Source organism: Ahaetulla prasina, chromosome 17 (genome assembly GCF_028640845.1).
Source record: "Ahaetulla prasina isolate Xishuangbanna chromosome 17, ASM2864084v1, whole genome shotgun sequence".
NCBI classification, from domain to species: Eukaryota; Metazoa; Chordata; class Lepidosauria; order Squamata; family Colubridae; genus Ahaetulla; species Ahaetulla prasina.
Genome location: NC_080555.1, coordinates 4,135,096 through 4,147,500, shown reverse-complemented (window position 1 = coordinate 4,147,500; position 12,405 = coordinate 4,135,096). Strand labels below are relative to the sequence as shown.

General features: G+C 43.0%; 1 protein-coding gene across 1 annotated transcript in view; it reads right to left on the bottom strand.

Annotated features, from left to right (window-relative positions):
• KLC2 (kinesin light chain 2) overlaps window positions 1-9,254 on the bottom strand; it is a 33,459-nt gene extending 24,205 nt beyond the window's left edge. Inside the window, exons 1-2 of the mRNA XM_058159926.1 lie at window positions 9,155-9,254; window positions 1,988-2,256 (exon numbers count right to left, since the gene is read on the bottom strand). Coding sequence (XP_058015909.1) covers window positions 1,988-2,248 — 261 coding nt within the window. The 5' untranslated portion in view covers window positions 2,249-2,256; window positions 9,155-9,254. The remainder of the gene's footprint in view (window positions 1-1,987; window positions 2,257-9,154) is intronic.
• Between the last annotated feature and the right edge of the window lie 3,151 nt (window positions 9,255-12,405).

Here is a 12,405-nt window from a genome sequence, read left to right as displayed (position 1 = left end):
CCACTTCAATTGCTTTACGACCAACACGTTCGCTTAACTGCCATGCAGAAGCTTGAAAAGCTGGGGGGCGATGAAAAAAAATAATTGCCGGTTCAACTACGGCCCTAAGTTGAGGATTACCTGTACACAATCCTTCCTCTCTACATGAATCCGAGAAAGCTTGAGGACTAGCCTCTTTCACTGGCTTGAGTAGAGAGAAGGGGGGGGAGGGTAGCCAAAAGGACGGGTCCAGAAGCCCCCAAGTTCAACCCCGTCCCTCCCTTGCCCAAACCCGCTAATAATCACCTTTTATTCCTCCTGATCTGAATTAGAAAAGTTTAGAATTTTTTTTAAAAAAAATTCAAAATCTACCTGCCACGATCGCCCAAAATGAACGTCTTAAAAATCAGAATCAAAACTGCGGAAAATCAGTCCCCACTGATAGCTGGTAGGATGGAGGCGATAAGAACCGTTCCCTTCCGGGAAGGTCTTCTCTTTGCAAAGTCAGGGGTCCGACTGGATGACCTCTCAGGGCCCAACTCTGTAAACTCAATCCATCCTTTTCAATCCTTGAACTCCCTTGCCAAGGGTCTGTTTCATCTGACATCTCCGCCTCCCCCCCCAAACACCCCTGTTTTGGATCCCGACGTGCTAGATTAAAAACAGTAATAATTTCAATTTCTCGTCTTCCCCTGCCAATGTAACGGCCTTTCGGATAACGATACCCAAACCCGCTTTGCCAGCAAACCAAACTTCTCCACCACCACCCCATTATTCCCACAACCGAAGCGAGGACCCGGGTCAGTCCCTTCACTCCAAGCCCAAAGCCCCAAACTATCTATATAGTTTCCAGCCTACTTTTTAAATCACGGTCTAAAAATGTAAATAATAAAATAATAGATAGATAGATAGATAGATAGATAGATAGATAGGTAGATAGATAGATAGATAGATAGATAGATAGATAGATAGATAGATAGATAGATAGATAGATAGATAGATAGATAGATAGATAGATAGATAGATAGATAGATAGATAGATAGATAGATAGATAGATAGATAGATAGACAGACAGACAGACAGACAGATAGATAGATAGATAGATAGATAGATAGATAGATAGATAGATAGATAGATAGATAGATAGATAGATAGATAGATAGATAGATAGATAGATAGATAGATAGATAGACAGACAGACAGACAGACAGGTAAGTAGGTAGGTAGGTAGGTAGGTAGGTAGATAGCTAGATAGCTAGATAGACAGACAGACAGATAGAAAATCAGATAGATAGATAGATAGATAGATAGATAGATAGATAGATAGATAGATAGATAGATAGATAGACAGACAGACAGACAGACAGACAGACAGACAGACAGAGACAGAGACAGAAAGATAGATAGATAGATAGACAGACAGACAGAGACAGACAGACAGACAGACAGACAGATAGATAGATAGATAGATAGATAGACAATACAATTGATAGGATAGATAGATAGATAGATAGATAGATAGATAGATAGATAGATAGATAGATATTGAGAAATAGAGAGAGAGAAATAGAGAGAGAAATAGAGAGATAGATATTGAGAAATAGAGAGAGAGAGAAATAGATAGATAGATATCGAAAAATAAAGAGATAGAGATAGAATAATAGATAGATAGATAGATATCGAGAAATAGAGAGAGAGAGATAAATAGATAGATATCGAAAGATAAATAGATAGATAAATAGATGGGATAGTGAAATAGAGAGATACACTAAATCAGTGATGGCTAACTTTTTTGCCATCACGTGCCAAAAGCATGGGGCAGGAGGATTGTGCATGTGTGTGTCCACACCCATAATTCTATGCGCCCTGCCCCCCACCCATGTGTTAAAGAGGCACAACAAAGACCCACAACATCAAACAAGGTGAGAGGCCAGCAGGTGAGATGCTCGTTTGTGTGTGTGTGTGTGTCCATTTTGCTCCCCCGCTCCCGTCTCCAGCGGGAGGTACCTGGGCTTCTCCGAGGCCCAGCTCGATGGCCTCTAGAGACTTCCTCAGGAGCAGGGCCTTCTCCTGGGCGGCGCAGTTTTCGTGCTGCTGTTGCGGCTGCTGCTCCAGCCGGCTGACGGTCTCCAGCAAAGCCGCCAGGAGGGAGTGGTGCTCGCTGCGCAGGGTCTCCAGGCCTTGGACCACGGCCTTGGTTCCCAGCACGATCTCATCCTGGCTCATCTTCTCCAGCTTCTCCTCCCGGGGGTACAGCATGGTGGCCATCGCCCAACCTGGAGTGGGGGAGATTAACAAGAGTTGGAAGGGACCTTGCAGGTCATCTAGTCCAACCCGCCCCACCCCCACCCCTTCCCGGCCAAGCAAGGAGGCCCTACATCTGTACTCTACCTAGGATCGAACTCACAACCTCCTGATTGTGAGGCAAGAGAGGAAGGGGCAAAGGGTTGGTGGGTGGGTGTTAGAGGGAGAAAATGCGTGAGAGTGAGAGGGGTAGACTTTCCTCCTTCCCTCCCTTTTTTCTTCCTTCCCTTCCCTCTATCACTTCCTCCTCCTTTCCTTCCTTCCTTCTTCCTTTCCCTCCTCCTTTATTCCTTCCTTCCTTCTTTCCTCCCATCTTTATTCCTTTCTCCATTCCTCTATATTCCTTTCTTCCTTAGTTGATTCTTCCTTCCTTCCTTTCTTCCTTCCTTCCTTCCTTTCTCCCTTCCTTCTCTCCTTTCCTTCCTTCCTTCCTTCCTTTCTTCCTCCCTCCTCCTTCTCCCTTCTTCCTTTCTCCTTCCTCTCTATGCCTTCCTTCCTTAGTTCCTCCTTTCCTTCTATCCTTTCCTCCTTCTCCTTTCCTTCCCTCTATTCCTTCCTTCCTTAGTTTCTTCCTCCTCCCTCCTTCTCCCTTCTTCCTTCCTTCCTCTCTATGCCTTCCTTCCTTAATTAGTTCTTTTTCTCTTCTTCCTTTCTCCTCCTCCTTCTCCCTTCTTCCTTCCTTCCTTTCTCCCTCCCTTCCTCTCTATGCCTTCCTTCCTTAATTAGTTCCTTCTTTCCTTTCTCCTCCTCCCTTCCTCTATTTCTTTCTCCCTCCCTCCCTCCCTTCCCTCTTTATTCCTCCCTCCCTCCCTTCCCTATTCCTTCCTTTCCCTTCCCTTTCTTCCTCCTCCTTCTCCCTTTCCTTCTCTATCCTTTCCTCCCTTTAGTTCCTTGTTTCTCATTTTCCTTTCTCCCTCCTCCCTTCCCTCTTAATTCCTTCCTTCCTTAGTTCCTCCTTTCCTCCTCCTCTTTCTCCCTCCCTTCCTATTCCTTCCTTCCTTCCTTTCTTCCTCCTCCTCCTCCCTTTCCTTCTATCCTTTCCTCCCTTTAGTTCCTTGTTTCTCATTTTCCTTTCTCCTCCTCCTTCCCTCTTAATTCCTTCCTTCCTTCTTCCTCCTTTCCCTCCCTCCCTCTTTCTCCCTCCCTTCCCTATTCCTTCCTTTCCCTTCCCTTTCTTCCTCCTCCTCCTCCCTTTCCTTCTCTATCCTTTCCTCCCTTTAGTTCCTTGTTTCTCCTTTTCCTTTCTCCCTCCTCCCTTCCCTCTTTATTCCTTCCTTCCTTCCTTAGTTCCTCCTTTCCCTCCCTCCCTCTTTCTCCCTCCCTTCCCTATTCCTTCCTTTCCCTTCCCTTTCTTCCTCCTCCTCCTCCTCCCTTTCCTTCTCTATCCTTTCCTCCCTTTAGTTCCTTGTTTCTCCTTTTCCTTTCTCCCTCCTCCCTTCCCTCTTTATTCCTTCCTTCCTTAGTTCCTCCTTTCCTCCCTCCTCTTTCTCCTCCCTTCCTATTCCTTCCTTTCCCTTCCCTTTCTTCCTCCTCCTCCTCCCTTTCCTTCTCTATCCTTTCCTCCCTTTAGTTCCTTGTTTCTCATTTTCCTTTCTCCCTCCTCCCTTCCCTCTTTATTCCTTCCTTCCTTCCTTAGTTCCTCCTTTCCCTCCTCTTTCTCCCTCCCTTCCTATTCCTTCCTTTCCCTCTCTTTTCCCTCCTCCTCCTTCTTCCTCTCCCCTAGCAAACAATGGCTTCGCAATGACCACTTCAATTGCTTTACGACCAACACGTTCGCTTAACTGCCATGCAGAAGCTTGAAAAGCTGGGGGGCGGTGAAAAAAAATAATTGCCGGTTCAACTACGGCCCTAAGTTGAGGATTACCTGTACACAATCCTTCCTCTCTACATGAATCCGAGAAAGCTTGAGGACTAGCCTCTTTCACTGGCTTGAGTAGAGAGAAGGGGGGGGAGGGTAGCCAAAAGGACGGGTCCAGAAGCCCCCAAGTTCAACCCCGTCCCTCCCTTGCCCAAACCCGCTAATAATCACCTTTTATTCCTCCTGATCTGAATTAGAAAAGTTTAGAATTTTTTTTAAAAAAAATTCAAAATCTACCTGCCACGATCGTCGTCAAAAATGAACGTCTTAAAAATCAGAATCAAAACTGCGGAAAATCAGTCCCCACTGATAGCTGGTAGGATGGAGGCGATAAGAACCGTTCCCTTCCGGGAAGGTCTTCTCTTTGCAAAGTCAGGGGTCCGACTGGATGACCTCTCAGGGCCCAACTCTGTAAACTCAATCCATCCTTTTCAATCCTTGAACTCCCTTGCCAAGGGTCTGTTTCATCTGACATCTCCGCCTCCCCCCCCAAACACCCCCGTTTTGGATCCCGACATGCTAGATTAAAAACAGTAATAATTTCAATTTCTCGTCTTCCCCTGCCAATGTAACGGCCTTTCGGATAACGATACCCAAACCCGCTTTGCCAGCAAACCAAACTTCTCCACCACCACCCCCATTATTCCCACAACCGAAGCGAGGACCCGGGTCAGTCCCTTCACTCCAAGCCCAAAGCCCCAAACTATCTATATAGTTTCCAGCCTACTTTTTAAATCACGGTCTAAAAATGTAAATAATAAAATAATAGATAGATCGAAAGCAGGAGGTCATTTCCTCCATCTGGACCCCTCTAAGCTTCGAGACAATCTGGATTTTACAGGCTAGGATTGGCTGGGAATTATTGCTTTTCAAATCTCACCCCCACCCCCCCAACACACACACCTAAAAAGATTTCTCACGCCTGTCCAGTTTTTGTTAATGCAATTCTTGAGTCTCCCCAGGAGGGGGCTAACGTCCCGGACATTACCGACGCAATGCGGCGCTGAGTGAGTCCTTCGCTCGGCCGATTTCAACCGACATCTCCATCACCTCCTCCTTCTCCAATTCTTCCCCCCACCCTCCCCACTCCTCAAATATCTGCCACCCGGATTTCTGCCGCTTCCCAAAATTCTCATTCCCCCCTCTCTCCCCCCCGCCTGAGCTGCTTCCCCCAAAAAAACAGATGCTAAATTTTGCCAAGGGTGACAAAACTGAACCAAACTGCATCCCAAGTGGTTCTTAAACATCTTTTTTTTTTTAAGATGCAAAAAGAGAGAGAGAGAGAGAGAGAGAGAGAAAAGAAATGCATGACATAGTTTGTCTTGCAAACTCTAAAAATCTTTAAACTAACTCTTTACACTAACTCTTTATTTATTTAAGTAAATTTAATTTATACAAATAGAATAGAACACAACTGAATAGATAATAAAATAGGAATAGAAAATAGGAATAGAATATAGGAAATGAATAGAATAGAATAGAATGGAATAGAAAATAGGAATAGAAAATAGGAATAGAATATAGGAAATGAATAGAATAGAAAATAGGAAATGAATAGAATAGGATAGAATGGAATGGAATAGAAAATAGGAATAGAATATAGGAAATGAATAGAATAGAAAATAGGAATAGAAAATAGGAATAGAATATAGGAAATGAATAGAATAGAATAGGATAGAATAAAATAAAATAGAATAGAATAGAAAATAGGAATAGAATATAGGAAATGAATAAAATAGAACAGAATAGAAAACAGGAATAGAAAATAGGAATAGAATATAGGAAATAAATAGAATAGAATAGAACAGAAAATAGGAATAGAATATAGGAAATAAATAAATAGAATAGAATAGAATAGAATAGAATAGAATTTTTTATTGGCCAAGTGTGATTGGACACACAAGGAATTTGTTCTCAGTGCATAAGCTCTCAGTGTACATAAAAGAAAAGATCATCAAGAATCATAATGTACAACACTTCATGATAGTCATAGGGTACAAATAAGCAATCAGGAAACAATCAATATCAATATAAACCGTAATAAATTTAAACAGTATCAATCTTTATACTAAAAATTCCAACAACTGGAAAAAAGAGACCCTCCCTTTTCTTCCCAAACTCTGCATGGGATGTTGGGACGACAACTTTCAAGTTGTTAAAAAAATCCTCCTCATCATCATTCATTGATATATTTTTTTTTTGTCTTTCACATCCGGTCCTTGAAATCCCCTTAGTTAAATGAACCTTCCGACAAGTGGGAACTTTTGCACGGATTTGTTTTTGCCGGGAGTTAGTTTGGTTTTTTTCCACCGAAGGAGAATTTGCTCAACCTTCCGGATAACTGTCTATGTCATTATTATCATCATCAGGAAAATCTTGTTTTTTGTTTTTTTTCCCCTGACAAAGCTTTGCAAAAAAAAAAAAAAGGAGGAGGAAGGAGCGCACGAACTTTCTGAAGACAAGCAAGCCCGGATTTAAAAAAATAGGCCACGCCATCATCATATGCCAGTCAATGTCAATTCTCTTGGGTCGAATAAACCCGTCATCAATCCAACCGGTTTAGAGGCGAGGAACAAACCCAGGTACGCCTTATTTAAATGGTGCCTTTTCCAGGGTAGCAGAAGGATGGAAAAAAAACAGACCCAAGTCGGAAAAACTAAAAAAATCTAATCGAAGAGATATTTAATCACCTTAGAACCTCTAGGGAAAATAAAAATCAGCTTGACTCAGGAATTCAGCATCACCTCCTGCTTAGAATTTGTAAGAATTTGTAAGATTTTCCAAGGTGGTGGTGGTGGAATTTATTATTATATTTCCCGATTTTCTTTTAAAGAAGTTGCCGGCTTGCTCTTTGCCTTCAGCAAAAGTTAAATAAAGCAAGCTCCCTTTTGGTTGGTTGGTTTGTTGGTGTTGGGGATCCCAGTTCCCATAAGGCAGGGCCAGTGGCTGGGGGTGATGGGCCCACGGAGGGCCTGAAGTCCCTAATTTTAATTTGTCCTGGGGAAAGAAAGGAGTCTTAATGGACTTTTTTAGCCCTTTCCACAATTTATCAGACCTGGAGGGGAAGATCGAGATAGTGTTGTCCAGGGGCTAATTTTATTTGGGGGAGGGGAAGAAAATCTTTCTCTTATGCCCCCCCCCAACTTTTGCATTTTCTCAGGCCTGTCTCTCCCTCCATCAATTCACCCCCTCCCTCCAAAGCAGGCAGTTCCAAGTTCGAATCCGAGTAAGGGTATGGCTAGCTGATGAGAGCTAAGTAGCTTGAAATACACCTATACCAGTCTGCCTTTCTTTATCAGCAAAATATATTTGGTACATTTTTATCTATCTATCTATCTATCTATCTATCTATCTATCTATCTATCTATCTATCTATCTATCTATTTATCTATCCACATACACACACACTTATACATATATATGTACACATATGCATATACTTATACATACATACACACACATACATACATATATAGGCCTTGCTTGACCCTCAAAGCATTGCTACGGTTGAAAAAGAATAGAGAAAGAGAGAGGGGATAGACAGATAGATATCGAGAAAGGATAAATGATAGATAGGTAGATAAGATAGATATAGAGAGAGGATAGAAAGGGAGAGAGAGAGAGGATAGATAGATAGATAGATAGATAGATAGATAGATAGATAGATAGATAGATAGATAGATAGATAGATAGATAGATAGATAGATAGATAGATAGGATAGATGATAGATAGATAGATATAGAGAGAGGATAGATAGATAGATAGATAGATAGATAGATAGATAGATAGATAGATAGATAGATAGATAGATAGATAGATAGAGGATAGATAGATAGATAGATAGATAGATATAGAGAGAGGATAGATGATAGATAGATAGATAGATAGATAGATAGATATAGAGAGGATAGATAGATAGATAGATAGATAGATAGATAGATAGATAGATAGATAGATATAGAGAGAGGATAGATGATAGATAAGATAGATGGATAGATGATATAATGATAGACAGATGAGATAGATGATAGATAGAAGTATTGATAACGATATGATAGAGGTAGAGGCATAGATAGATGATATACGGTAGATATAAGGAAGGGAGGGAGGGAGGGAGGAAGGAAGGATTTTTTTTAGTTTTAGTAATCCTTTAAAGGTCAAGCAAGGCCCTTTACATTCGGGGTCTCCTTCTGGGCAATTTCTCCTTTTTGGGGGGTGGGGGGTGCACCCCTCCTTGATGGCCAGGACTTCAGGGTGCCTCTTTCCCCAGTCCTACCGCCAATGTCTTACCAAAGAGGGCATTTCCCAGCCTTTCGCCTGAAGGGGACCTGAGTGACCTCCAAACTCCCTTTCAGGGATTTAAAACCCAGCCCCCCAAAATCCCCAGGACCCCCCCCTCATTCCTTTCTGGGAAGACCCCCAACACCCCCCCAGCTTAATTGGCATTGGGGGGGTCTCCCTCTCATTTCGCCCACCCCTTGGACTAACCAGACCCTTCTGGGCTTTTTTTGGGGGGGATCACCCCCCTCTCCCTTTTTCTCTTCCCCCCCCCAATTCAATGAATGGGCTGGGTGATCCTGGAAGGTGGAGACCCCCCCCCATCCTCGCGCCCCCACCCCCAGGAGAGGGGCTAAGAAGAAGGAGGGGCCCTAGCAAAAACTGCCCACCCCTTTTTAGACTTCCTGAAGGGAGGGGAGGATCCTTTCAAGCAAGCAACCCCCTTCCCCCAATTCTGCAGGCCCCAATTTGGGAAGGCTGCTTCTCCTTCCTGAGCCCCCCTTTCCTTGGGGAGGGGGGGATGAGGAGGGGTCTTTGCGGCCCCCCCCACTTTGGGAACCCTCAACCCCCCCTCCTTTGCACCCCAAAAGGAAGACCCCCCTCTTTTAAAGGGTGGGGGGGATCTTCAGCTTGAGGGAGAGCCCTTTACGTTAGGGGGGGGAGGAAGAGCGATAAAGGGGGGGGCAGAAGGAGAAAGAAGGGACCCCCACACACACCTCGCCCTCCTTCCTACCTGCGCGCGCAGCCCTGGCTCGACCGGTGCGGCTTCCAGCCCGGCGGACTCACATCCTTCCCGGCAGGCTTTGCGGCACCGGCGAGCGCGCGGCCCCGCCCCCAAACAACCGCCTTAAAGGGGAGGCGAAGGAAGGAGGGAAGCAGGGAGGGGAAAAAGAGCGTCGGAGGACAAATAAGCCTGCGGGCTTCGCGCCGCCTCCCCGGCGGCCCCGCCCGCGCCGCTTCTCTTAAAGGGGAAGGCGCCGCCCTGCTGGTGCTCTCCGCTTGGACGGGGAGATGCTCCAGTTTGCAATAATATGAAATATAATATACTATGCCATCATATGTTATATTATATTATATTATATTATATTATATTATATTATATTATATTATATTATATTATATTATATTATATTATATTATATTATATTATATTTGTATTATATACTGTACTATACCATATAATAAATATTATTATAACATTTATTTTATTTATTTATTTATTTATTTATTTTGTCACAACAATATATGTAGGTATCATACAAAAAGATTATACAGTATATAAACACATATACATATACTACACCATACTACACCATAATATAATAAATATAAATTATATCTATTATATGATTATACTATACTATACTAGAATAAATATAAATTATAACATATATAAGAGGAGTCACCAACTGTGGTCACTTTAAGTCTTGGACTTCAACTTCCAAAATTCCCCAGCCAGCAAAGCTGGCTGAGGAATTCTGGGAGTTGAAGTACACAAGTCTTAAAGCGGCCATGGTTGGAGACCCCTGATATATACTATACTATACTATACTATACTATAATTGTAGCATAGTATAATATAATATAATATAATATAATATAATATAATATAATATAATATAATATAATATAATATAATATAATATAATATAATATAATATAATATAATATAATATAATGTATAATATGAAGTATAATAAAATAAAAGGCAGGGGGTAGTTGTTGCAGAAGCGGTCACCCATCTCAACGTGTTCCTGGTTGGATGTTGCATGGCAAAATATATGATGGGGGTGTGGAGGAATACCATGTTGGAGAAAGGCAGGGTGCACGATGAGGACTAGGATCTTGACTTTGATTAGGGAGAGCGGTGCAGGCAAGCAAAATGCCTGATTTACACTCGGGTGGAGGTGGGGGAAGGGGTGGCGGTGTGTATGTGTGTGGAGGTTCCCAGGTCTAATCTCAGCTTTCCCTAATCTCTCATCCTGTCTAATTTTCATTCATTTTATTTTCATTCATTCATTTTAATTCAGTGCCTAATTCAGGGAAACTGATGTGCTGGGAATCTGGACAGCCCCTAAACCACTGGGACGGGGGGGGGGCCCGAAAAAAATTGGGATGTGTGAATTTCTCATACATACAGGCAGACCTCGACTTACGACAGTTCCTTGAGTGACCAAAGGTTCCATAGCATTGAAAAAAGAAAATGTGACTTATGGCTGTCTTTCGCACTCGTGACCGTTACAGCAGCCCCCCCCCCCCCCCGGGAGCCATTTAAGATTCAGACGCTTGGCAACTGACTCATATTTATGACGGTTGCGGGGGTCCCGGGGGGTGGGGTGTCACGTGATCCTTTCTGGCCGAACTTCTGACCAGCAAAGTCAACGGGGAATTCACTTAATGACCGTGGTGACTAATTTAACCACCACAGTGGTCCGCTGTCCGCTTAATAACATGGGGCAAGAAGGGAGATAAATTGGGGCAAAAGTTAACCAATGCCTCGCTTAGCAACAGAAATCTCGGGCTCAATTGTGGTCGTTAGTCAAGGACTCCCTCTATCAACTATTTGACTTGGGAGCTGGGCTCTTTGCCATTTTGGGTGGTCTGGAAAAAACTGGGTGGGTGGGGGACTTTTCCTCATGTGGTTTCTAGTTTCTCTACTGCCACATTCCGGACGCTCCAATCTCGGCTGAAAGTTTTTCTTGCATTCTTTCTTCCTCCTTTCTGGATAGTTAACGATTTGCCTCCATCCATCCATCCAATCAATCTATCACAACCCATCTCAATCAAATCATAGCCCATGTCAATCAATCAATCACAACTCCCCTTAATCAAATCAATCACAGCCCATGTCAATCAATCAATCACAACCCACCTCAATCAAATCATAGCCCATGTCAATCAATCAAACGCCCCTCAATCAAATCAATCACAGCCCATGTCAATCAATCAATCACAACCCACCTCAATCAAATCAATCACAGCCCATGTTAATCAATCAATCACAACCCACCTCAATCAAATCAATCACAGCCCATGTTAATCAATCAATCACAACCCACCTCAATCAAATCAATCATAGCCCATGTCAATCAATCACAACCCACCTCAAATCAATCATAGCCCATGTCAATCAATCACAACCCACCTCAATCAAATCAATCACAGCCCATGTCAATCAATCAATCACAACCCACCTCAAATCAATCACAGCCCATGTCAATCAATGACAACCCACCTCAATCAAATCAATCACAGCCCATATCAATCAAATCAATCATGACCCACAATCAATTCAATTCAATCAATCAATCACAACCCACCTCTATCCAATCCATCCATCCATCCACCACAACCCCCCCGAATCAATCAATCCAACCAATATTTGAAGCACTTTATGAAACAAATCCACCTCGAGAGATAGATAGATATATTTAAAAAAACACAATTTATTTAATGAAAAAAAAACAAACCCCAAAATCAACCCAGAAGGAAGTGGTTGAGGGACAACGGAACTCCCGAAGGATCAAATGCATTAAAACGCCAATCCGGCTATGAACCCAAAAATTCTGAATATGGATCATTGGGGGAAGAGGTGGGGATGCGGGGGAGGGAAATCCCTTGAAATCTGCATTCCGAACGGAGAGGAACCAGCACAGTTACAAAAAAAAAAAGAAAAAGAAAATATATATATATATATATATATACAAAACTCATATTTATGTACAGTAGCCAAGTTAACGGACCACGTGGAAATTTCCGATCATTCCAAAATCAAAAGGATGTGCAAATTCGACACAGCGTGTACAAGAAAACACCCACGGTCCTTGAATGGAGTCACTGTAACAGTCAAGACGGGGGGAGCGGGGGAGGCTTGGCGGCGAGACGGCAAAGGGGGACGTTTTCGAGGCGGGGAACCAGAAGATACCCACACCCCAAAAAACAGGGGTCTTTTGGGGGGGGATGTCCCCATTTTTTGAGCTCCTT